Source organism: Eleutherodactylus coqui, chromosome 12 (genome assembly GCF_035609145.1).
Source record: "Eleutherodactylus coqui strain aEleCoq1 chromosome 12, aEleCoq1.hap1, whole genome shotgun sequence".
NCBI classification, from domain to species: Eukaryota; Metazoa; Chordata; class Amphibia; order Anura; family Eleutherodactylidae; genus Eleutherodactylus; species Eleutherodactylus coqui.
Genome location: NC_089848.1, coordinates 112238210 through 112264996, shown reverse-complemented (window position 1 = coordinate 112264996; position 26787 = coordinate 112238210). Strand labels below are relative to the sequence as shown.

General features: G+C 45.7%; 1 protein-coding gene across 5 annotated transcripts in view; it reads right to left on the bottom strand.

The window, feature by feature from the left end:
• The window catches only part of XYLB (xylulokinase), a 138901-nt gene extending 124763 nt beyond the window's left edge, over positions 1-14138 (bottom strand). The window contains exons 1-4 of one of the 5 annotated variants that reach the window (XM_066584847.1): positions 14065-14138; positions 13831-13920; positions 10232-10314; positions 4314-4383 (exon numbers count right to left, since the gene is read on the bottom strand). In XM_066584847.1, the coding sequence (XP_066440944.1) occupies positions 4314-4383; positions 10232-10314; positions 13831-13878 (201 nt within the window). In that variant the 5' untranslated portion in view covers positions 13879-13920; positions 14065-14138. Of the gene's footprint in view, positions 1-4313; positions 4384-10231; positions 10315-13830 lie in introns of all 5 variants that reach the window. The other 4 variants (XM_066584846.1, XM_066584848.1, XM_066584845.1 and 1 more) reach the window with 4 other exon arrangements.
• Between the last annotated feature and the right edge of the window lie 12649 nt (positions 14139-26787).

Sequence of the window (26787 nt, the reverse complement as noted above, 5' to 3'; positions counted from 1 at the left end):
GCTTGCGTAAATACACACGACATACACATAAAACCTGCATACTTGTTGAACATATAATGTGATTATGAGCGTATTTTTTGTGTGCGCAAACACGCGATGCATTTGCACACATAAATACACACCTGTTACCCTGCGGCTGTTGCTGGTCCTTCCAGGGCGGCAGTGTGCGGGGTCCCGCGGTCGGGACCTGTCCCCCCGGCTTGTTGTCCGCCTGCCGGGGGTGCGGGTGCCTGGCCGGCGTGGTGCTGGTGGCGAGCGGCGCCGTGCGTGCGCACCTGTGATTGCAGCTGCCGTGTACGAGCTCCCTTTTATTAGGTTCTGTTGGGAGTTGTCTGTCTCCCTCTCTCCGCCCCTGGGCAGAGGCTTTTGTTTAAAGGTCAGGCAGAGACTGACAATCACTGCCAGTTATTGGTTTCCCTCAGTGTGCCAGCTAGTCTGCCTCTGTTGGTCTCCTGCCTCTGTCATCTTGTCTGCTATACCTTGCTATTGTCCGCCAGGCTTTTCCATCTGCCTTAGTTCCGCTTAGTATTGCTCCTGTTGGTTATTTACGTCTGCCTTTTCTGTCGGTGTTCTACCCTTTCCATCCAGGTACGCCAGCCCTTTTTCGGTCTCTAGTGAGAGTAGGGGCTGCCGCCCAGTTGCCCGCCTGGGGTGAGCCAGGAGTGGAGGCAAGTAGGCAGGGACAGGTTGTAGGTGAGATCTAGGGCACCTGGGCTGGCGTATCAAGGGTAGTATACCGTAACAACACCACAGCGGGCAAAATACTCAGCCATCTGCGCATTTTGGTCTTGCAAACACACCGTGTATTTGCGCACCCGAAATGCGTTTATGCCCGTATGGACGAGCCCTAAAACATATAGACAGTAAAGAGACTCTCTAAAACCGGGGACAAAATTAGTCCAGGAAGCGGAGGTGGGACGTTATATTACCTCCTGCCATCCTTTTCATTGTTCGGTCACCAATCCACTTTGGTGATCCAAGATGGCCACAGCGCTCCTATCAGGATGCAATGCATGGCGATAGCTGGACGCTGCATGCTGCTTATTGATTGGCTCACATGAGCAGTGCTGGCCAATCAGAGCAGCAGGTAGTGTCTTAGACTACAAATGCGCCACCTGCGCTCTCAGTGCGTAAGGTAAACTAAATTCTGCTTCCGTAATACGAACGTGTGTCCCAGCTGGACCTCGGGGTTTACTGACCAGAACACAGTCCAGGTCAGTAAACCCTGCAATCGGGCCGGGAAAAAAGGTCCGTATTACAGATGCAGAAATGCGCCTGTAATACGCTTGTCTGAAAGTGGCCTAAGGGCATGGTCACACTGAAGAATCTGCCACGGACTTCTCTGCATGGATGGTTTTTCAGCTATCTGTACATTTAGTTGTGGATCCACACAGGAATTTAATCCTTTAAATGGCAAAATACGCATATGGAATTTCTGGTGCAGATTCGGATTATAAAGGGCCGCCACTTTTGTTTTCTGTATTCTGTTACATAGATTTCAAATCCGTGAAGGAAAAATCTGTACTACCATTCAAATAAATGGGACGTGAATTTGGTGTGGATGTTGGCGCGCAGTCCTTCGTGTGAACGTAGTCTAAGTATCGCTGTGGTCATCTTGGACGCATGAATAAAGGCGCCAGGAATAGGTGGGGTGGTGGCTGTGCCAGGAAGAGAGTGGCACCAGGTAGTATAACCCCCCTCTGGTCCCAGGAGGTGGGCCGGGGGGCCGCTCTAACATCTCCGCTGTACTGTGTATTTTCACTACATTTTCCATTCCTGCAACTTACGGACGTTTCATACGGAACGGAAAAGGTCGCACGATGCATCGCAGGCCACTTGCGGATTTTGATGCAAGCGTTTTTGCGCACGCAATACGCAAAGAATAGAACTAATTGATTCCAATGGCTTCCCTCACATCGTGTGTTTTTGCGTGTGCAAAAAAACCCACATGTTCTATTTTGGTGCGCATTTGCACACCAAAAGGTCCCCATAGGAGTCTATGGGGGTGCATAAATGTATGTGCAGGAATGTGCAAAGCACTGTGCATGCTCGCAAACGCCAGCACCCAGGGGTGTAACTAAAGACTCAGGGGCCCTGATGCAAAATGTGAGCTGGGCCCCCCCTCTATCTGTACCCGTACCCATACCTAAACCATGCTGCACAGAGGCATAACTTGAAGCTTCTGGACCCCAATGCAAAACCTGTAACAGGGCCCCCAACTATAATGCTTTATTCATAGTACTGGGCTCCCTATATGGAGAAGAGAGGCCTTATGGGCCCCCTAAGGCTCCTGGGCCCGGGTGCAGCTGCATCCTCTATAGTTACGCCCCTGCCAGCACCTCATTGGCTGAATAGTCATTTAAATCAGGGTGGGGATGATTCCCCCCCATGTGAACTAGTGGTGAAATATGTTGCGCAGGAACGAGTGTTTTTTGCACTTATGCTCCTGTGAAGAAACTTGCTGATTTTGGTGTGGAATTCGGCAGCTGCGGACTTAGCTGCGTCCAGCGGTGTAATTCCATCCCGCGAGAAACTTCCCTTGCGGTTCACGTTTACTCTGTTCTGTTTACTCTGGAGACCACCAACAAGTAGGCGGCTGCTGACAGATCTGCTCTTTTTAGTGTTTTTTATGAGTTGTGTAAAGCTGTACAATTACACATAATTATCCGAGGCTCATAATTACGTTCACATTTAAATAAGAGAGTTAAGGCTCCGGTCAGATCTGCGCCGCAGGTTCTGGTTAGATCTGCGCCATTTCATCCAGGAAAATACTGGATGGCAGAACAGAAGCTGTCCGAACCCCGTTATAGTCAGTGGGCGTCCGCTGCAGTCTGCTTCCGTCAGTGCTTGGATGCAGCATTATGTATTTAGCTTTCATGACAGAGCAGGAACGTCCGCAGAAACCCAACGCCGGTGTGAATATAGCCATAGGGTGAATGCACACGGGCGGATTTGAATTGCGGAATCCAGAGCAGGCAACCGCATCTGGATTCCACGGCAAATGCCGCCCATAATATAGTATGCAAAAGTGATCCTTCTTGCGCTCGAACGGAAACCAAATGTGGTTTCTGCTCGCGGGTGAAAAATCGCAGCATGCTCCATTTTTGTGCGGTGTCCACACAGACAGCTTCCATTGAAGTCAATGGAAGCTGTACGACCTGCAGCCCATCCACAATTGACATTGCGGATGGGCCGTGGATTCCACGGGAAAAGCAGGAGTTTGAAAAAAATCTGTACTGCGCATGTCCGACGGCGAGCTGTGCGAACCACGCGCCGTACAGAAAAACGAAAATGAAAGCAGTTCCCTGCGGACGCCACTGCCTCCAGGGCCGGATTTTGCATGCGAGATCCAATCCGCCCGTGTGCATGCGGCCTTACTTCACTATTTCATGCTTACATTAAGGCTGCATTGACACAAGCATATTTGCGTGAGCACAAAAAATGTGCATGCGCAACACGCAGAAAATGGATTCGTTCTCATGCGTGTATTAGGCGTGCGTAATTCCGTTGCGCAAAAACATACACAGCATGCTCTAATTTCTTGCATAGAAAAAGAGCACATCTGGAACTCGTGAAACAAATCGGTCATTTCAATGGCTGAGAGCATCGGTGCGTGTTGTCACGTGCGATTGCGTACGACTTGCAGGAAAATACACGCCGCTCATTCTGCAAATACGTGAGCGAATATGCATACGCTCAAGTGAATCCAGCTTTGGGGTACGTTCACATGTTTGCAGAATTGCTGCAGCTTTGTTGCCAGATTTCCGCAGCAAAACTGCAGGTTAAAGTAATAGTACAGTTAGGCCGGCCGAATTTACGTGCGCAAAACGTAGAGAATAGAATCTATTGATCTCAATGGCTGCACTCACATTTTTGTATTTTACACACAAATTTGAGCTGCGCAAAAAAAAAAAAAGAATAGAATATGCTCTTTTTTCTGTGTATTTACGCAGGAAATGTCCCCATAGAAGTCTATGAGAGGGGCACAAATGCACTCAATGTGCAATATGCTGCAGAATTCCGCAGAGAAAAAACATTGCATTCGCCTAAATAGCCCTGCGTGCGCAAAACGTACATTAAATGCCCCGATATACGCAAATCAACCTTGTTCCTAGCACAAATATGTTGCACTGAAGTGTGTGCATTTGCGCATACGCTCATGTGAAAGAGCCCTATAGTAAAGGTTTCCGCCCCGTGTGAACGCAGTCTTAGATGGTTTCAACAAAGACGCCCATCAATATGAATGTAATATGTAACACCCGTTATATTTTATTATGTTATTCCACGAGACTATTACGAATCATAAGTTTTACCTTAATCCACAGTAAGACTGGAGATGTTACCGTCAGCTTGTCGCCGCGGACGTGAACGCCGCCTTGTGTGCTGCAAGTGGAAAGACACTCAGTTCAACAGCTAGTAAAGATGGATTATTCAAAGGGACCCATCTGTTTTGGGACAAAATTCTGTCCGGAAACGGGATAGGTTGGCATATATTACCTGCAGTTGGTCTTCTCTGCCATCAATCCAATCTACCAGTTCCGGGTCCTGTTTTCAGTCATCCAAGATGGCCGACACAATCTTCAGACTACCAAATCCCCACAGTGCTTTGATGTTAGGCTACTGATACACTATGTCTGCTCTCTGATTGGCCAGAGACGCTCATGTGATCAAAGAGTAGTGCAGAGTGTGCATTAGGTAGTCAGAAAATTGCTGCAGCCATCTTTGATGGATGAAAACGGGGCCTGAAACCATCAGATCAAAGAGGGGGCAGAGAAGAACAACTGCAGGTAATATACCCCTCTCCTTCGCCTCTCCTGGGGCAGAATGGGGTCTCAAAACTGGAGGGTCACTTTAACTGTTCATACAACAACCATTTGTAATGCGCTTTTCTCTGACACAATGAATAACTTCTTGCTGGTGACTGCCATCTAGAAGCTCATCTCCCGCCACCCACTTAGGTAAAATCCATGTGGAGCCAATTATGTTCTCGGTATATTTGTGGATTTGTTGGAGAAGAACCTGGAGGAACCAGACACAATCATGGGGAGAACATACAAACTCCATGCAGATCTTGTTATTTGTACAGCGCCAACTTATTCCGCAGCACTTTCTAGTAATTGATTAATTACCAAGCTGGGTATTCATTTTACCGACCTCAGAAAGGATGGAAGGCTGGGTCAAGCTTGAGTCAGCTACCTGAACCATGCAGGGATTGAACCTGCAACCTTCAGGTCATGTGCAAGAGCTTAGGATTGCATTTGTGCTGCCTTAACACTCAGAATCAAAGACTTGGGATGGTAAGCATTTAGTAGAAATCCTTACTTTGGGCCATGTGTGCAGTATAAGGAAGGGGTCAAATAGCCTACCATGAGGGCACCAGATGTGATAGGTGGTGCATTGTGTCTTCTACATGAATTTCTGCTAAGGCATGTCCTGACTGGCCAATTTGAGTCTCCAGCCTTAGGGACCCGCTCCCTCTCATGATTGGAGTTTTCCCTTCATGGAAATTATCCCTGTGATCCCGGAGTGCGGCATAAAATCACGTAGCAAGTTTTTCGTGGATCAGTTTCAGTGTGAATCCACATTGGATGGGAAAATCCAGCAATGGGAGCGACTTCCAGCGAGGCCTGGTCATCGGTGCTAGACTAGCCGGAGCTGGGGTGTCACTGCCAACTATGCAGGGTTTTCTCTTGTAATGGTATGAATGGTGCGATCAAGGAAAAACATCCAGCCAAAAGGGGATCCTGTAAACCGAAACAACTAATCTCCAAAAGGGGTCAAAGGGGATGTCAAGAATCGTTCTGATAAACAGACGCTGCATAGTCAAAAGTAACCAAATACAAAACTGGTTCTCAAACTAACATGTCTGAATGCACAACAGACGACCAGTCCCAGCACCATTGTATCTAAGAGAAACAGAAAACCGAGACATCAGTGGGCAAAAGTTCTGGAAACTTCTTTGTTCCCTTCTGTGGGGTCGGGTCACAACAGGCCTCTTCCACACTGATGTAATCTGAACCTGTATTTTGTGAATGTCCCTGTACTGTTTTCCACTAACACCTCTTTATGTGCTCTTATCTGCTCGCAGCCTTTATTTTCCTATGACAGATAAGACACTTTGTTGGCATTATCTTAACTGCTGTAATGAAGTCAGCGATTCCCATGCTTGACATTTCATTCCAGGCCTGAAGAAAAAGAAGTAATATAAAGCAATATCCTACTGATTCACAAAAACCTCTACAACTGGTGTACAACTCTACAACATACAGTACACCAGTGCCTGTAACAGAGTGCCAGAAACCTTAACCATTATAAGAGGGTTTACATGATTAGCATGACATGCCATCGTAACATGAGATCCCAGCAATGACTGATCCGTGGAGGCCCGACTCTAAAAGCAAAGGACAGTCCTGGGGGCTCTTTTTGGGTTCTTGGGTTGTCACCAGCCTGGCAATCAGTATGGCTGTGTAAGAGGCTGCCCACAAGGGGTTAACACAAATACTATGGAGTGCCAAGAATAAGCCCGACCCCGTGATGTCACCACCTGATAAACAGCTTCTATGCATAGAGGATAGGGGTTATCCCGCCTCCCTACACAGGTCCTAAAAGTCACCAGAGGCTCTGCAAGAGATAAGATAATTGCTCAAAATTTAAACGATGGCTTTAGAACGATAATCGTTGCGTGTAAACGCTTCCATCTTTTACTTTTCGGGCTGAACGATGATTTTTAAGTGAGCATAAAATCTATTGTTCAGCCAAAGAGAGGTAGCAGGGAACACACGCTGTGTTCTTCACGGCAGCAACTGATCACATTGTAATTAGCTGATAGCCCGTAGCAGCCCATGTCAAGACAATGCAGCTAAGTGCAAAGACCAGACCGCATGCTCGGGTTTGCAAACAGATACTGGTGGCTCATTTGCATGCAAATGAAGGTGATAAAGTGCTAATGGACATTAATGCCCATTAGTACTTTATGCAAAACGATCACCAAAACTGTCAATCCTTTAATCGTTTGAAAGATTGTCTTTGTGTGTAAATGAGCCTTAACTTCGTTACAAGCAGAGAGGCAGTTGCTGTACAGGAGAAGTGCTGGTGATCGGTGTGACAAATGTCCAATCGTTCAGAGCAGAGATCACCACTGGAAAACCAGCGCAATGGGATGCAGCGCGGAGGGACTGATAAAGAGACTTCGGAGGGGGTTATTTGGCAAGCAGCCACAAGCTGCAGTAAGGATGACGGCTGCACATGTTGAGCCCAGGAACCTGTGTCTAACTGGATGAAACAACCGCAGATCAGTTATTGAAAGGACCGGGACCACAACTATATCCTATGAAGCTACAGACCGTAAGTGTGACACTCAACGTCAGCCGTAAGTGCACACACTGACAAAGAGTACAGTAGAACGTAACAGGCCTGTTGTTACACAGTAGAACGCTGCCGCAGCTACCGTATACAAGTAGAGTGGCTTATGGGTAGAGGACTAAGTGGAATGTACTATCGAGACGTTGACCCCGCACATAAGAGATGGTTCGTGACGCCACATATATATGGTCTTCAGTTAAACTTGGTGTTCACCTATAACGCAGTAACCAAATACTCATAGAACTCCTCTTGGGTGTCGGTTAAGTAGTGCCGGTAGTTTATTCGTCTACAACAAGTATTGCCATCAGGCTAGTGTTAGATTAGGAAATGTTGCGTAATCGTACAGTATAACTTGGATAGCTTCTCTATACTCTGACTCTTCTTTACCCATGTTCCTGCGTTCAGAAATAAACATTGCTTATCATTTTGGTACTTTGCGGTCTGCATCGTCCTCCTGAAGCCTATATCACACTCACCACCAACTGTATGTGACCAGTATTCATAGTCCGTTTTTAATCGCTGCCACACATGTATATGTTTGACACGATGCAGCAAATTAGTCCTACTTGTGGTGTACATGTATGGCCATATGTAGGAAGGGGTTAAAGTATAGATCCACTTTGATACTATACTCTTACTGCAGATATAAACTAGCCAACTGCACTGACCTGGCTACGGAATAGAAGTCTTCAGCTGGCCACAGTCTTAGCGGCAAGCAACTAGACTACTGTAAAGTGCATTTCGAGTCTCTGGTCATCATAGAAATGGCAATAAGAGGCCGGACACACTGGCATATGTTCATCCGTGAAAATGGATGAAAACATAGGATTTCATAAATCCATAGGTTATAATGGTTTAAACATAGTCAAACTATGCATATGTCTGACTACGTTTAGCTTGGCTTACATTTGTGTGTGTTTTTTTTTTTTTGTGGGATTAAAAAAACGTAGCTTGCTATGTTTTTCTGTTCCCTCTCCTCAGGATAGGTCATCAATAGTTGATCGACAGAGGTCTGCTGCGTGCAATTCTTGGTGATCAGCTGCCATCCAGCTCGCTGTCAGTGTGGATGGAGCTGGAGGCTGACAGCTCAAAACACATTGCAACGGCCTGAGTTGGTAAGGCAACGACAGCTGGGAACTACGTAGATCCAGCACATCCTAAAGTGAGGGCAGCAACGGACCCATGTGTGGACCACCACTTACTCGATTTCAGTGGGATGCCTGAGTTAGGGCACTTGGCTATTGACTGGCAGCAGCAGCCACATAGATTTATGTGACACTAGCCTGTTACCCACCACTTCGTCCGTGTGGAATTTGTATTTTTTTATCTAATCTGTGTTTTTCTGTATAGCTCCGAGAGACGCTTGACGGTCAGCATCTAGGGTTCGGCGGACCTGAGATTGCTCCTATGTCTCTGTAGCTCTGATCTAAAGTCCGACAGGGCCCGAGACTGCTCCGGGGTCTCTACTGCTCTAAGAGCAGCTTGTCTTTCAGCTTGTTGATGCCTTCTTGCCTCAGCGTGGTCATCGGATTCTTGGGTTCTAGTCATTTTTGCAGCTCTGCTAGAGCGACGCGCTAAATCTGACTCATGATTGCATGGCTTCTTAACTAGAGATGAGCGAGCATACTCAATAAGGCAAACTATGTGAGCGAGTAGTGCCTTATTCGAGTACCTGCCCGCTCGTCTCTAAAGATTCGGGTGCCGGCAGGGGGCGGGGAGCGTCAGGGGAGAGTGGGGAGGAACGGAGGGGAGATCTCTCTCTTCCTCTCTTCCCCCTACTCCCCCCCTGCTCACCACCGCAACTCACCTGTCAACCTCGCCGGCAACCGAATCTTTAGAGACGAGCGGGCAGGTACTCGAATAAGGCACTACTCGCTCGAGTAGTTTGCCTTAGCGAGTATGCTTGCTCATCTCTAATATTAAAAGAAGACTAAAAAATGGATAGGAAATATGATTATCAAAAGGAAACCATTTTTTACACAGCTGAGGTAAAATAAAAGCTGCGCTGTGATTGGTTGCTATGGGCAACACAGATTTTCTTTAAAAACTCAACTCATGTTAATGTGTCTTTGGTTCAAGTATTAATCCCGGGGCATTGCTGGGTATCCCTGCTAACTTAATAATCGCATACGTACGGCAACAACATCTGCCCTCACGTGTCTGCCCATTTGGGTAGGCCTAGCTTATGATGTGCATCTCCTTCCCCTCCGCATCACCAAATAAATCTGTCTTGTCGCGCTCACTAGAGAACTCTAGATACATTTTCAGGATAAAACGAAGCCTATGTCCTTCCTCAAGATGCAAGCTATCTCCCTGCCAAATTTCATCAGAATCACTTCAGCAGTTTAGCTGTAAAAAGGTAACAAGCAGAGAGACAGAGTTGTTTTCGCATTTATAATATTAGTATGGATCAAGGCTACAGGAAAAGTTAACAGAGCGGATTGGCGCAGGAGCAGCAAATGTTAGAAAAAGTGCAAAAGGGGCTTCATAAATATGTTCAATCCACATTTTTATATATTTATGGAGGGCATAGGAAGTCCTATTAATATGTTGATTAATCCTTGCAATCTCCCTGCAGTCTGTCAGCAGGAGTCTCAGCTGTAAAACCAGACCAAAATGGAAGCTCTAGCTGCAATCTCGCCAGATATCAAGAGCATATCTCATATGTCCTTGGCTACTGAAGAGCCTTCCTGCGGACACATTGGTGACAGGATAGGGGTTGACATTGCATTTATATCCCAGTGTGGTCACTTCCTTAGTTGTGTAATACCATGCGATTTACCCAAACTTATCTGTGAGCTTCTTATCCAAAAATAAATCTCTTTTGTTTTGTTTTCCTAAACTCGTTCAACTGAGAATCTTCACTCACCCGAATTCAGGAAGATCCTTATCAAAGTGCACATTGTCCTCGTACACAACCAGCAGTTGTTCATTGACAGCAATAACCTTTAACTGAAGAATAGAAACAAAAATGCTGGATTAATGGTCATATTCTCTTAAAGGGATTTTGCCTAGTTAGGATAACTTTATGATCAGTGGGGGGCCGACATCAATCCTGAGAATGGGGGTCTCAAAAATCCTCGAACAGAGCAGAGGTTCTGCAGGCATGTCGTACTCCATCACTTAAATAACAGTGCCAGAGCTCACCGAGTTCAAGCGCTTTGGCAATCTGACAATGTGATTGTCGCTTTGCTCCATTTAGTCAAGGGCCTTCGGGGTTGGTGGGAGTCCCAGCAGTAGGACCTCCACTGATCCCAAAGTTACTCCCTTTCTTGTGGGTAGGAGATAACTTTATAACTTGATACAACCCCTTGAATTGCACATGTGGTTCCACTATGAGTGAATGGTGTGGCTCAGTGGTTAGCACCATTTCCTTGCATGCTGGAGTTGTCGGTTCAAATCATGTTAGTAGGTGAATTTCAATTATGAGCCCCCAAATAGGATCGGGCCCAATGTATGTGATGAGAATTAATAAGCAAGTGTGTATGAGGCCTTAGAAGGCATTTCTTTTATTTTCTAGGGATGAGCGTTGTGAGAAGGAAAAAAAAACAACAAAAAAAAACTCATGTATATGACCCCCCCACAAATGGGGTTCATATTTGTGCATCTCGCAACACAAAAATCTCGTGCGATTTTCTCGGCCCTGTGTAAAAACAGCCTTAGGGCGGCTTCAGACGACTGTATATCGGTTGGGTTTCCACGTCCGGAGGATACACTGTGTCCCTCTCTGCTGGGGGAGTAGGCTGGAAAGTCGGGAGCAGTACTCTGAGCTCCCGCCCCCTCTCCGCCCCTCGCCACTATTTGCAATGGGAGGGGGTGGGTCAGGGGCGGAGCTACATTCTGAAACTTAGCTCCACCCCCACGATATTGCTACAACTGTAAATTATGTCGATTTTCCATGTGGAAAATGCGCATGGAAAATTTGTGGCAAATCCACCCTTTGTGAACATAGCCTCAGGGTGCTTTCATACTTAGGGTTTTTACCCACCAGCATTCTTTTAACCCTACGATATCGCTGCATTGTTTTCAATGGGACTTTCTAATGTAAAATCGCATTGCACAAATAATGTTTGCGCTTTTGCGATTTTTGTGCGATGTGATTTTAACATTAAAAAGTCGCATTGAAAAAAACCTCGCAATATCGCAGCGTTAAAAAAACGCTAGTGGGTAAAAGCCCTTACTGGAATATTCAAAAAGTCTCTGCAGATTGTTCTAACATGTGGGAAAAAATGTAAAAAAAAAGAGGTTTTGGCACAAATGTGAAAATGGTTTATTTCTGCCGGCAACTTCACATCAAAATCCGCATGAAGATTACGGTGCAGATATTGACAGCAGAGTATGTAGCAGCGTCTTGTGGAATATTCTGGAACGTGTGAAAGCACCCTAAGGCTCCTTCACACAGGCGTAAGTGCAACTGCATGCGACTCAGTGCAACGTATTTGTGCTGTGAAAGAGTTTTTTTGGCGCTCGCATAGGCACCTTTTACACCAGCAGGGCATGTTCACTTGTGCGCAGCAGTAGAACACGCCTCAATTTAAATGGCTATTTAGCCTAAGGAGTTCAAGATGTTTTTCCTGCGGACTTGTGTAGTGTGTTGTGCATCTCCTTGCATATTGCGCACTCCGGATAGGTTTCTATGGGGACCTTTGATGCGCAGATGCAGACAAAAGTAGAGCATGCTGTGCCTTTTTTCGTGCACACGGCATGCGTGCGCAAAAAAGGCAGACGGGAGCGAACCTAGTGAAATCAATGGGTTCGATTTTCTACGTATTGTGTGTGCGCAAATTTTATGCACGCAAATCCGCCCGTCTGAAGCCTCCTAGGGTGGAATTTTATTTGGCAAATTTGAATTATTCGCCGTAGATCTGCCGCAGTAAGGGCTCCTTGAGACGGACATATTTGTGCACGTATTTGCTTAAGCAAAATTTGCACGCAAAACACGCAGAGAATAGAACCCATTGGGTTCGTTTTCATTTACCTGTTTTTGCACGCACAGAAAAATAGGACCTATTTTATTTTGTGCGCACTTGCGCATGAATGGGCGTCAGAATTCTATGGGAGGGGGTGCAAATGTGCATGCAATATGTAAGGGGATGCGCGGAATGCAGCGCAAAGTCGCAGGGAAAAGAACACATTTAGCGTGCGCAAAAAAAGAAGGTGTGAACAAACTCATTAAAATCAATGGGTTATATGCTCTGCGTCTAAAAGTGCGAATACGCCCGTGTGAAGGAGCCCTGAGGGACCTTTCACAGGGGTGGAGAATTGAACCCGCAACTAAAAACACAGTTAAGTGGCTTGTTCCCACCAGCGATAGACATTTCCATTCCGCTCTTCCGATGTTGGAGCAGAAAAACGGAAATCAGACGGAATGAAGCATTTTGGTTTAATTCCCCATTGATTTCAATGGATTTTTTACAAAAATGGAAATATTTCTGTTTTTTCCTTTTCCTATCACTGCTGAAGGCTGGATGAGCGCAATACTTGTAGGGATGCTGCATGGCCGGCAGGCCAGATTCGGCGCCGCAGGTCTTGTATTGGACGTGTGCCTTAGGCCGCATTCACATGACTGGGAAAAATCGCACAAGATTAGTTCGTTGCGAGATGTACGAATATGAACCCCATTCTTTTAAATCGCAGTGCGGGGAAGAAAAAAAAAAATCACAGCGTGTTCTATCTTTGCGCATTCCCTCAGAACGCCTCGCCCATTGTTTTTAATGGGGGCCAGGACAAACATTGAATGGTGTACGCTGCGCACGCGAATGTGATGCGAGGTTCCCATTGAAAGGAAACGCTTACCGATCCTACTTCCCGCGGGGCCATCGCATGTTGGCGAGCGCGATATGAGGCTAAGCTTCACAACCCAATATCCCACTTAGCCTTAGGGCTCCTTCACACTGGCGATCGCCAAAAAAAATCGTAGCAAAATTGCACGTGTTCTGGTGATTTTTGAGCGTCAGCAATGCGTTTTCCTGAGAATAATCTCACATCGCTGCCGCAGTTTTCTCACATGATAGTCAATAGGAGTTTCTAATGTAAAAAACGCACCGCACATTCATGAATCGTCATGCGATAAAACGGAGGCTCCATAGGAAAATGTGCGATTAAGAAAAAAAAAAAAAAGCTAAATGCAGAGCGATAGGACATGCTGCCATTTTCAAATCGGGCAACATTGCAAGGCAGTAAACATCGCAAATGTGAATGAAGCCATTAAAAGGCATGGGTTTCATCATTCTGCGTTTTCATTCTCACATCGTTCGAAAACCGCGCAATTATCTCATCAGTGTGAAGGAGCGCTGAGGGTATATTCACACATCGCGGAAATTCTGCAGATTTTCCGTTGCGCTAATCCCATTACATGTGGCCGTAGGATGCAAGAACTGATGTAGCAGAGCTAGATGTAAGACTGCGACGACTCTGCGTTCACGTTCGGACGCCATCGCTCTGTCCGCTTGGCCTTTGGGATATTACCTGCTGAGTGCTGAAGTCAAACCCCAAGTAATGCGCCGCGGCGTCCATCGCAGTCCGCAGGCAGATCCCTCTCTCCGTCCTGTTGACCTGCTAAGAATACAGTAAATCATTAACCCGTTCTGTCCCAGTGTGTTTTGGTGAAGGGGGACATGAAGCGAGGAGGGTGAGGGACATATTTTATTGGGACACACAGCTCTCCTCCAGGCCCTCGTTATCTGTACGCAGCTTCCTCACATGTCAGTGTAATGGAGTCAGTACTCCACACAGAGCTGCACGGATGGACTGCTGGCTGCTTCCTGGGGCTGAAGGGAGGCGGAGAGGAGGCAGCCATCTTAGAAGGTCCCTCCCCTCACAGCAGGCACAGTGACTGAAGGGGGGCCGCCTCCATGGACACCTTCAGACTCCACATCTGTTACACAGCCCTCTAGAAATGGCTAACGATGAGGCAGTATTTACACGGGTGACATAAACACGCGTGTTCTGTGCGAATGTGAGAGCTGAAACAACCTGTTATTTTCTTTGTTTTTAACCCCTTAAGGACGCAATGATTTTGGGGGATTTCCATCTCCATTTTCTATAACCATAACAGTTTTATTTATTTCTCCGTGAACATGGGATTTCCCGCGGAATTTCCGCCCGTGGGAGCGGCCATAGGATTGTGTTAGCAAACGCAACCCTAGGCAGACGGCCGCGATTTGTCCACGTGAAATCTCACGCAGGAAACAAATCATGGCATGCTCTATTTTTGTGCGGGGCTCGCAATCGCAATATCTCCGAGAGAAAGGTCAATACTTTTTTCTCGCGATTCTTTTAGCGTCAGCGCTGCTTTTACTCGCAAAAACATCACTGCTACTTGAGATTTTCTTGCACATTTTTTTCATGCAATTTTGCCGCAATTTGTTAATGCAACATTAAATTGGACTTTCTAATGTTAAAAATGCATCGCACAAAAAATATGGCAAACGTGAGAGATAGCAAAATGCAGAAAGATAGGACATGCTGCGATTTTTTTCCCCCCTCACATTGCATGACTGAAAACATCGCAAATGTGAAGGAAACCATTAAAAAACATTGGTTTCATAATTTTGCGTTTTCACTCACACTCGCATCGTGCAAAAATCACACGATTTTATCGCCAGTGTGAAGGTGCCCTTAGGGTCGCATTATGCAAAAGGTGCCCTTAGGGTCGCATTGCACACAAAAAAAATCACAAAGCACAAACTTGCATTGCTTTTTAACATTAGAAACTCCCATTGATATTCGCATTAAAAAAAACAAGTGTGTGGGAGCCCTCAGGCCGTGATTCACAGACCAATAGCACCCCCATGTGAAACCCCTGGATATCATAGAATCATAGAATGGTAGAATTGGAAGGTACCTCCAGGGTCACCAGGTCCAACCCCCTGCTCAATGCAGGATTCACTAAATCATCCCAGACAGATGTCTACCCAGCCTTTGTATGAAGACTTCCATTGTAGGAGAACTCACCACCTCCCATGGTAACCTGTTCCACTCATTAATCCCCCTCACTGTCAGAAAGTTTTTTTTAATATCTAATCTGTATCCTCCCTTTCAGTTTCATCCCATTGCTTCTAGTCTTTCCTTGTGCAAATGAAAATAGGGCTGATCCCTCTGCACTGTGACAGCCCTTCAGATATTTGGAGACCGCTATTAAGTCTCCTCAGCGCCTTCTTTTTTGCAAGCTAAACATTCCCAGATCCTTTAACCGTTCCTCATAGGACATGATTTGCAGAGCGCTCACCATCTTGGTAGCTCTTCTCTGAACTTGCTCCAGTTTGTCTATGTCTTTTATAAAGTGGGGTGCCCAGAACTAGGCACAGTATTCCAGATGAGGTCTGACTAAGGAAGAGTAGAGGGGAATATTTACCTCACGTGATCTAGACTCTATGCTTCTCTTAATACATCCCAGAATGGTGTTTGCCTTTTTGGCTGCTGCATCACATTGTTGACTCATGTTCAGTCTGTGATCTATTAATATACCCAAGTCTTTTTCACATGTGCTGCTGCTTAGCCCAATTCCTCCCATTCTGTATGTGCTTTCTTCATTTTTCTTGCCCAGATGCAGGACTTTGCATTTCTCCTTGTTACATACCATTCTGTTAGTCGCTGCACACTGTGCAAGCTTTTCTAGATCTTGTTGAATCCTCTCTCTCTCTTCCCTAGTGTTAGCTATCCCTCCTAGCTTTGTGTCATCAGCACATTTGATCAGTTTCCCCTCAATTCCCTCCTCCAGATCATTTATAAAAATTTTGAACAACACTGGGCCTAGGACAGAGCCTTGTGGATGTGAGGCGTTTCCATATGGAGACAGACTCGCATCCCTGCAGAGCTGAAGGAATCCCCCGGTGGGGCTAGCAAAGCCGTGACAGAGGATCGGGATGTTCTCCCATTGCTTTCTATGGGGCGGTCGCTGCCACCAGCCCCATTGAAGACAATGGGCGATATCGCAAAAAGAAAGCAGATGCTGCATTGTTTTTTTCATGCAGAATCAAAGGAGTGAAGACATCGCAAATGAGAATGAAACCGTTGAAAATCATTGGTTTCATAATCATGCGTTTTCACTCACTTTTTGAGAAAATCGCGTAATTACGAGGGGATGCTGATAAGTCTTTGGCTTTGTGTTGTTTTTTTCTTTCTATGGTAACGAATGTTACATCACATGAAAGCCTTATGTGTCTAATATAGGTTTTCAAAATGTTGTGTTGGTAGCTTATGGCAACAGTGATCTAGGGAAAACAAAATGGCGGAGTCTAAGGCGATATTCACAGCAAATGAGAGCAGAGGAGTGATAAAATTCTTGTTTCTGCAAGGAAAGTACGCGAAGGATATTCATGGTGATATGTCGCAGACGTTGGGGGATCAATGCCCTTCATATTCTACAGTTAAGAACTGGGTTGCAAATTTAAAATGGGCCACTTCAGCACCAATGATGAGGAACGTCCTGGACGACCGAGAGAGGTTGTTGCTGCGGAGATCGTCGATGCTGTGCACAACCTCATACTGGAGAATCAGTGAATTTCATCTAAAGGAATAGCAGACATCATGGGGATTTCTCGTGAACGTATTTGTGTCATTATCCATGAACATCTGAACATGAAGAAGCTAACTGCAAAGTGGGTCCCCAAATGTTTGACAACAGATCAGAAAAGCATGCGAGTGAAAACTTCCCGGTCTATTTGTCAGCGTTTCAGGACTGATAAGAACTTCCTGGATCGACTGATCACTATGGATGAGACCTGGATTTATTTGTGTGACCCTGAAACCAAGGAGCAGTCAAAAGAGTGGAGGCACGGTGGTTCTCCTCGCCCAAAGAAGTTCAGGGTGCAAAAATCAGCCACTAAGGTGATGGCGTCTGTGTTCTGGGATAAGGATGGCATGCTGCTAGCGGACTACCTTCAAAATGGTTCCACCATCAATGCAAGGCATTACATTGAACTTTTGGACCAATTGAAGGCAGCTCTGAAGGCCAAAAGGCGCGGCAAGCTGTTCAAAAGAATATTGTTCTTGCAAGACAACGCCTCCGCTCACACTGCACAAGCGACCACGGCAAAACTGGTGGAGCCAAGCTTCCAGCTGGTTGACCACCCACCTTATGCACCAGATCTAGCTCCCTCCGACTATCATCTGTTTCCAAACCTCAAGAAACACCTCAAGGGGACGAAATTTCACACCATTTCTGATGCCATGACTGCTACGGATGACTGGTTTGAGCCACAACCGAAATCCTTCTTTTTGCAAGGCTTACAGAACTTGGAATACGGATGTAAGAAGTGTGTTGGCATCACTGGAGAGTATGTGGAAGAAATGTAAAGTTTCATCTTCCTATTTTGTTTCTTTCTGGGTAAAGCCAAAGACTTATCAGCACCCCCTCGTATCTCGTCAGTGTGAAGCCCCTCTTAGGCCGGCTTCACACAGAGAATAAAATCCCGCACGAATATGATCCCTATTCTTTTGAATGGGGTCATATACATGAGCGATGTTTTCCTGCATGGTACTGCTTTCCGTAAACAAAACGCACCGTGTTCTATCTTGTGCGTGTTCACGCATCGCATCGCCCATTGTTCGCAATGGGATCGGAGGCAGCATTGCCCTACATGCTAGGTGTTGAAAACAATGGGAGAAACTCCGCGATCTTCCGCCACGACTAACAATTACACAGAAGTGATGTGAAGCTGTTTTGAGATGAAAATGCCTTGCATCCACAGGAAATTTACATGGTAGGGAGCGCAATATGGGTGCGGGATTCATGGCCTTATATCGCTCTTGCCAGTGTGAAGTTAGCCTTTATTATGCAGCATAAATGACATGATACATTTTTTTCTGTGGGGCCGTACGATTACGATAACAATTTTTTCTTTTTTTTTTCACTATTTTTATATTTTTGTTATGACCCTGTTGAGGGCTTGAACCATAAACGCTCTGATTGCTTTGATAAATTTATTGGTTTCAACATTGCACTACTTCTGTACTGCAATGCAATATTGTTCACATTAGTGATCACAGGCCGTGGCAGGCCCGGACACCAGTGTATGTCATCTGGTTGCCATAGCAACCTATTAGCCCTCTACGATTACATCGCAGAAGGCCGATAATGTCGCAGAGGGAGCGCAATTCCTATGTAAACTCTTTACATGCCACGATATACATTGATCATCGCATGTAAGGGGTTCAGAGCGGGGATCTATATTCTTATTGATCCCCGCTGTTGCAGTGAGAGGTCACAGCCAGCTCCCACTTCAGGATCCACACGATGTAAGTTTACGTCCTGTTGCGTTAAGTAACCCCCAGCCAGAACGTAAACGTACATCCTGTGGTGTTAAGGGGTTAAACAAACCATTTTTATTAAGGTTATATTTTTGAATACCCCTTAATTTCAACACATATAAACATGCAGAAGTATAATGTACATAGAACATAGCATTACCCCGCCCACACAATCCAATCAATTATAACTATATTTAGGCAAATCATAATCTCCCCACCAAAAAAAAATAAAAAATATTCTGACACACAAACAGGGAAAAAAATTTATAAGACCTCCTGTCCACGGGTGATAGTCATTGCATTATCCGCAGCGATAATCCGCACGCAGGTAATGCTTTCCATAGAATAACTATGGAAAGCACAGCCCGATGTACACGAGCTGAAATCCGCCGTGATTTTCCCTCTTGCGTATAAAAGTCGTGGCATGCTGCGATTTTCCACGATTAAACCTATCAAGATTGCGGTGACTTTAGTGTTCTTCCGCCACGGAAATCCGCTGCGTTAAAACGCAACGCCCATGGTAAGGGGGCCTAACTCTTCTTCGCTTTCTCCCCCTCTCCTTCACCCCCTCAACTCTTCTATGATACCTCAATGTGACCAGTTTTCGATGTGAATGTCAGGCTGTGCTCCTGGGACATGTAGAACTATTGGTTCCAGGAGGGCACTTGCACAGGTCTGGGATGATTGGGCTAGCTGGGTGTATATATCACCACCGATCTTCTGCACATAAATACCAGCTGCTCTTATTAGAGGGTGCCGGTCATTTATCCATTATCTCATTCCCTCTCAGAACTCTAGTGCTTGGAGTCATACATGTTCTGGTATGGTGTAAGCTACATGCATGAAGTTCTGGGTGGGTTTCCCTTCTGTTTGTTGGTGTACAGTGACGTGTTCAGTGTGTGTTATTTACCTTGTCTTGTGTGAGTGAGGCCTCTCAGTTCCAGCGTGGGGTCATCCCTGTTGGGATGATCGCCCTGCTTGTAGGCAGGCTTCCCTTTTTGGGGTTTTAGTAAAGTTGTTTGAGGAGGGACTCTCAAGACAACAAGAACCCTTGACATGGGCTTGTGAGCTTACATATTCTGGCCAAAATACAAACCAATACTTCATATGAACTAACTTATTAGATAAGGTGGACCAGACATCCCGATTTAGGTTCACCGGCTGGTGTGCACCCAGGATTTTACTCCCCTGACCTCTCATCCTTGGTTCTGCAGAAGGAGAAGAGAAAGGAGGAGGGGTCCAAGCACACATACTTCCGTCAGTGTGTGGGTCCTGCAGCACCGCTAAACAAAGGAGCAGCAGTGCTCTGAAGACCAAGAGAAGGCAAGTATATGGGTTTCAGTGGGGGTTATATTATGGCTGGGGCTACTGTGGGGATCACTGTTACTATTGGAGCCCATATAGGGGACCCTATTAGTAATAGTGTCCCCTATATCAGCCACAGTAGTAATAGTATTGCTATTGGTTTCACTGTGGGGGACACTATTACTACTGATTCCACTGTTAAGTCACTATTGCTACTGAGGCCACTGTGGGGGGACACTATTACTACTGGGGCTGATACAAGCAACACTATTACTACTGAGGCTACTGTGGGGAGCAGTATTACTACTGAGGCCACTGTGGGGGTCCCTATTACTACTGTGGCTGATACAGCCAGTACTATTACTACTGAGGACACTGTGGGGGACACTATTACTACTGGGGCTGATACAGGTGATATTATTACTACTGAGGCCACTATGGGGGACACTTACTACTGAGGCCACAGTGGAGGTCACTGTTACTACTGGGGCTGATACAGGCGACACTATTACTACTGAGGCCACTGGGGGGGGGACACTTTTAATACTGGGGCCATGGTGTGGGGGTCACCATTACTACTGGGACCACTGTGGGGGTCACTATTACTACTAGGGCCACTGTGCAGGACACTTACTACTGGGGCCACTGTGCGGGACACTATTACTACTGGGGCCACTGTGCGGGACACTATTACTACTGGGGCCTTTGTGGGGGACACTATTACTACTGGGGCCTCTGTGGGGGACACTATTACTACTGGGGCCACTGTGGGGGACACTATTACTACTGGGGCTGATACAGGTGACACTATTACTACTGAGGCCACTGTGAGGGACACTATTACTACTGAGGCCACTGTGCGGGGTCACTATTAATACTGGGGCTGATACAGGCGACACTATTACTACTGAGGCCACTGTGGGGGACACTTACTACTGGGGCCACTGTGGAGGACACTTACTACTGGGGCCACTGTGGAGGACACTATTACTACTGGGGCTGATACAGGCGACACTATTACTACTGGGGCCACTGTGGGGCACACTAATACTACTGAGGCCACTGTGGGGGACACTATTACTACTGAGGGCCACTTTGGGGGACACTATTACTACTGAGGGCCACTGTGGGGGTCACTATCACTACTGAGGGCCACTGTGGGGGTCACTATCACTGAGAGCCCCTGTGGGGGTCACTATCACTGAGAGCCCCTGTGGGGGTCACTATCACTACTGAGAGCCCCTGTGGGGGTCACTATTACTACTGAGAACCCCTGTAGGGGACACTATTACTACGGAGGGCCCCTGTAGGGGACACTATTACTACGGAGGGCCCCTGTAGGGGACAATATTACTACGGAGGGCCCCTGTAGGGGACACTATTACTACGGAGGGCCCCTGTAGGGGACACTATTACTACGGAGGGCCCCTGTAGGGGACACTATTACTACGGAGGGCCCCTGTAGGGGACACTATTACTACGGAGGCCGCTGTGGGGGTCACTATTACTACTAGGGCCAATATAGGGGACGCTATTACAACTGAGGCAACTCTGTACGTGGAAGCATACCTTGCAAGTGCGAGAAAATTGCGCGTTTTTTTGAGCAATGCAAGAGTGCGTGAAAACGCACAATTATGAAACCAATAATTTTTAACGGTTTCCTTCACATTTGCGATGTTTTCACTCATGCGATATTGCAAGGGGAAAAAAATTGCAGCATGTCCTATCTTTCAGCATTTTGCGTTTTTTTTTTCCTCTCCCATGTTTCCTTATGAAGGCTCCTGCACACTGGTGATCGCGATATCGCTGCGACTTAGGAGATTGAAGGTTCGGACATTGATTTGCAGGAATACTGCCATCCAATAGGTGGCGCTGCAGAGGTATTTTTCCATCTTCCTTATTTACATATATTTCCCAGAGCAGCATGCATGACCTTATAAATCTCCTTACTCACCTTCTAGGTGCGCTCCTTGCAGTGTAATGATATTCCACCCGACCCACATACATGATATAGTCATTATATATGTTATTTATATCCTGTTTTATAGGGAAAAAGTTTAGGTGTTTAACGAAGTATCTTCCTCCCATCACACCTGGAATGCCACGAGGACCTGTCGCTTTGCAGTGTAGTTGCTCTCTGGAGGTTTAGTAAGTCATGGTCTATGCATCTATGCAGGAGGCATGATGATGACATGTTGGTCACATCCAGAAGGACAGAAGACCAGGCATGCAGAGTAGGGGGGCTTAAAGACGAAATAGACTATATTCATATGGGACACAAACATACATTTTGTCCACATTTCAAAAAAAGCCTCATGGGGGCGTGGCCTGATGCAGCGGAGAGAAGTCGTGTGAAGGCTTGCTCCGCTTTAACAAACCCTAAAAAGCGACTATTAGCGACTTCAGACCCGTTGGACCGTGCAGTGAAGCCACCCCACGCCCGGTAGAAGAGATGCCGAAAAGGAGAAACACTAAAACTCCACTTACCAAGGTGTCGGACTTCTTCTCCTCTCGGAGCTCGGGGAGGCCGCAGCGGAACACACAAGATGGCGCCGCGCCGCTCACTCGCTCCGGAGCCTGCGAGGAAGTACAGCGTTCTCCTGCACATCTCTCAGAGGGAGCGTTTCAATCAGCTGCCAACAAGGAGAAGACGCGGAGGAGACCTCCGAGGGATCTCCTTCAAGAAGGGGTGAGTGATGAATCTGAATCACTGCATAGCGAGGTAGCAGGCCCATCCAAGATGGCGCTGAGAGGCTCTCGGTCCCCATCTGCCTCTCTACAATCCTCCCCCTCCACAAGCCCAGAAAAGCAGAGACCCTGTCTTTCTCCATCTCCAAACTCATGTCAGCAAAAGTTACAGTTTGGAGAGGAGCTTCTCTTGAATGTTCCTTCCTCTGATGCACCAGCATCAGAGGTTTTTATTAAAAACATGATTCTAGCTCTTCACAGCTCCCTGCAAAGAGACATTCAAGCCCTATCAACTTCAGCCAACAAATCTCTACAAGAATTAGAAGGGCGCACAGAGCACCTAGAAACGAAAATGGGTGAAATCACTACATCACATAATAGTTTGATTGACGCCCATTACACAGTAGAAGATGAAGTAGAAGCTATCAAGAACAAGCTGGCTGACTTAGAAGACAGGAGTAGGAGGAATAATTTAAAGATACGGGGTATCCCTGAAAGTGTTCCCCAAGCAGAGTTAAAGCAGTTTCTTGTCAATCTAATTAAGTCAATTCTACCCAATGCAAATGACCAGGACTGTATAATTGACAGAATACACAGACTAGTTAAACCAAGCTTTTTGCCGGATTCCGTGCCGAGAGATATGATAGCAAGACTGCATTTTTATCATATAAAAGAAAATCTGATGCTTGCAGTCAGACAAAGCCACTCTTTACCAACTGCTTATGCCAATATAAGTTTATTTGCAGATTTGTCGCAGCCCACGATAAAAGCCAGAAGGGCTCTTTCGCAAATAACTACCTCCCTACGGACCGCGAACATTCCTTACAAGTGGGGCTTCCCAACAAAGATCTTAATCTACAGAAATAACTCTTTACATGTCATTTCTTCCCTGGAAGCAGGAAAAAAGATTTTACAGCAGTGGAACATTCCGCTATTAGATGAAGCACATCTGTCCAAATACCCTACCTCCAAAAAAGAAACCAACAGAAGAGCGCTGCCGTCAACTCCATTGATAGGAGAAGCAAATGCTTGATGTTAAAGGCATGGTTCAAGGGACTGAGCTCACAAATTACGTGAGTAACCGAGGGTTTGTTCTACAAGGCGAACTCTTACCCCTCCCTCACCTTTTAACAGGTTAACCCTGAAAACTTTCAGTCACTCTTTTGTTTGATGTTGCGTGTCTTCTTCCTATTCTGTTGTTCCCAACTAACGAAAATGGAGCAAGGGAAGAGACACGTAATTGTTTTTTTCTACATTACGCATTTTATGTCATGTTGGTTGTTTATATTGCCAGGAAAATTCCTTATCATACGCTTCATTTACATATTTCCATGTCCATTAAGATAATCTCACAAAATGCAAAAGGGCTCAACACTCCCTTTAAAAGGGCAATGATTTGGAGGGATGCAAGAATAAATAAAGTAGATATTTTATGTGTGCAGGAATCACACTTTACGGAACTTGCATCGTCCAAATTCACAAATAAACTCTTCCCTCAGATCTTCTCAGCCACGGCCCAAAACAAAAAACATGCGGGAGTGGTTATAGCCTTCAGAGAAGGCTTTCACTTTTCAGTAGAAAATCAATTAATTGATGTAAAGGGCAGGTACATCATCCTCCAGGGCTTACTTAACGAGACCCCCCTTACTATAGCCAACATTTATGCCCCTAATAGCTCCCAAATTTCGTTTCTAAATAAAACAATGAAAAAACTGAGGAAAGTACAGAAAGGAAAATTAATTATATGCGGTGATTTCAACATTATACCAAACAAAGAAACTGACTCAACAGCTTGCCATAGGACAGCACCCACCTTACAACCATGGCTCCTTAGGGAGGGTATGTATGATGCCTTTCGATGCCTTAACACCTCTTCTAGAGAATACACTTTCTTTTCTTCCAGATTCAAAACATTCTCCCGCATTGATTTATTCTTAGTTGACAGATGGACCCTTCCATCAGTAACAGGATCGTCTATAGGTATAACTACATGGTCTGACCACTCCCCAGTTAGTATCACTCTTAAAGTGGGCCCCCCCTTCAACCCTACCAGAATTTGGAGGAACGACATAAACTTATTTAAAACACCACGCACCCAGGAACTAATTAAGAAAGATTTATTAGAATATTTCAAGTTAAATGAAAATCCCGAAACAGGCAAATTTACAATTTGGAACGCACATAAGGCGGTGATCAGGGGTACCTTGATCAAATTAAAAAATATAGAGAGAAAGAACAAGCAAGCCAGAATTACCTCCCTATTAGAAAAAATTAAGAGACAAGAAGAAAAAGAGCAAAAACTCCCACCCCATAACAAACATTCAGAACTAATTGCTTTGCGAAAGGAACTAAGAAATGAACTTCTAGAAAACTACAACAAAGGCCAGGTATTCTCAAAAGCTAACTATTACTCTAACATAGATAAGCCTTCGAGACTGATGGCAAGTCTAGTTAAGAAAAGGCAAGTAAAAGCTAAAATTCCGTATTTAAAGTGTCCATCGAATCCCAATCTGCGCATATCTCACCCGCAACAAATCGCGGAACAATTCCAAAAACTTTACACAAATCTATACAATCTGAGCAACTGCAAAGAAACCCCCCAACCCACCCCCGAGATCATAAGACAGTTCCTGGATAGCATATCCCTACCCTCGCTAGGCCCACTAAACACAGATTTAAACAAACCTATTTCGTTAGAAGAGGTCAACAAGGTAATTACACTTTCCAAGAATTACAAATCCCCTGGCCCAGACGGCCTATCGAATGAATACTATAAATCCTTTGCTTCTGTTCTATCACCTCGATTGACCTCTATATTTAACGACTTTATGAGTAAAAGCGAGATGCCTGAGGAAATGGCACAAGCAATTATCATAACTTTACCAAAACCAGGTAAAGAACCTATAGTCCCAGCGAACTTTAGACCCATCTCGCTTTTGAACACTGATACCAAGCTTTACTCTAAAATCCTAGCCTTGCGGCTATTGGAGGTTTTACCAGAAGTAATTCACAGCGACCAGAACGGGTTTACAAAAGGCAGAAATGCAGCTGACGGTGCGCGTAGAATCCAGAACCTGTTGGGGATTATGGACTCGAGTCGGACGCCTTCTCTCCTCCTTTCCCTGGACGCAGAGAAGGCGTTCGATAGGGTCCACTGGGAATTCGCTTTCGCGGTTCTCCAGAAATTCGATGTGGGAGAAAAGTTCCTGCAGGCGGTTCGGGCTCTCTACGTGAGACCCTCAGCAAGGATTTTGGTGGACGGCGCTCTGTCCACCCCTTTCTATATAACGAACGGCACCCGTCAGGGGTGCCCCCTCTCCCCCTTATTGTTTGTAATGGTAATTGAGCCACTAGCTGAAGCAATCAGGACCAACTTAAAAATCAAAGGTATACCCAATAATATAAGACAGCACAAGATAGGGTTATTTGCCGATGATGTGGTGCTAACTTTGGAAGACCCTTTAAACTCACTGAGGGAAGTACGGGATTGCATTACACGATTCAGCGCCGCCTCTTACTACAGTCTAAATGCGGATAAGTCACTAATTTTGGGAATAAACATTGACAAAAAACTAAAACTAAACATCCAAAAAGAATTTCCATTTAAATGGCCTGCGGAACTACCATATTTAGGGATCAAGTTATGCCAATCCAAAACAAATATTATTCCATCCAACTTAAACCCACTATTTCACTCACTAAATCTAGATTTGACTAATATAGCAAAGAAGGAGTTTTCATGGGTTGGTAAAATAATATTATATAAAATGATTTTTCTCCCGAAGATATTGTACCTTTTCCGGACGCTGGCCTATCCTATCCCGAAAACCGCAATCAAAAGTCTCCAGAAACAACTTCTATCATTCATTTGGGGAGGGAAGAGGCCTAGAGTGGCAGCCTCGATTTTATATCTGCGCAGAGACCAGGGCGGCCTTGGCGTTCCAAATCTTTGGTCATACTATCAGGCTACTATAGCAGGTCAAGCTGGGGCATGGCTGAGAGAACCTATATACCCCCCTTGGGGTCACATAGAAAAACACATAAACCAAAATAGACCTCTAGGGTTGCTCATCCTTGCCTCCATACTAGAGGTATTCAATCCTCATATCAGCATACACCCGGTGGTACAGGATCTTTCTCCAATAATGATTAAGACCGTGCAGTGCTGGAAGGATCTAG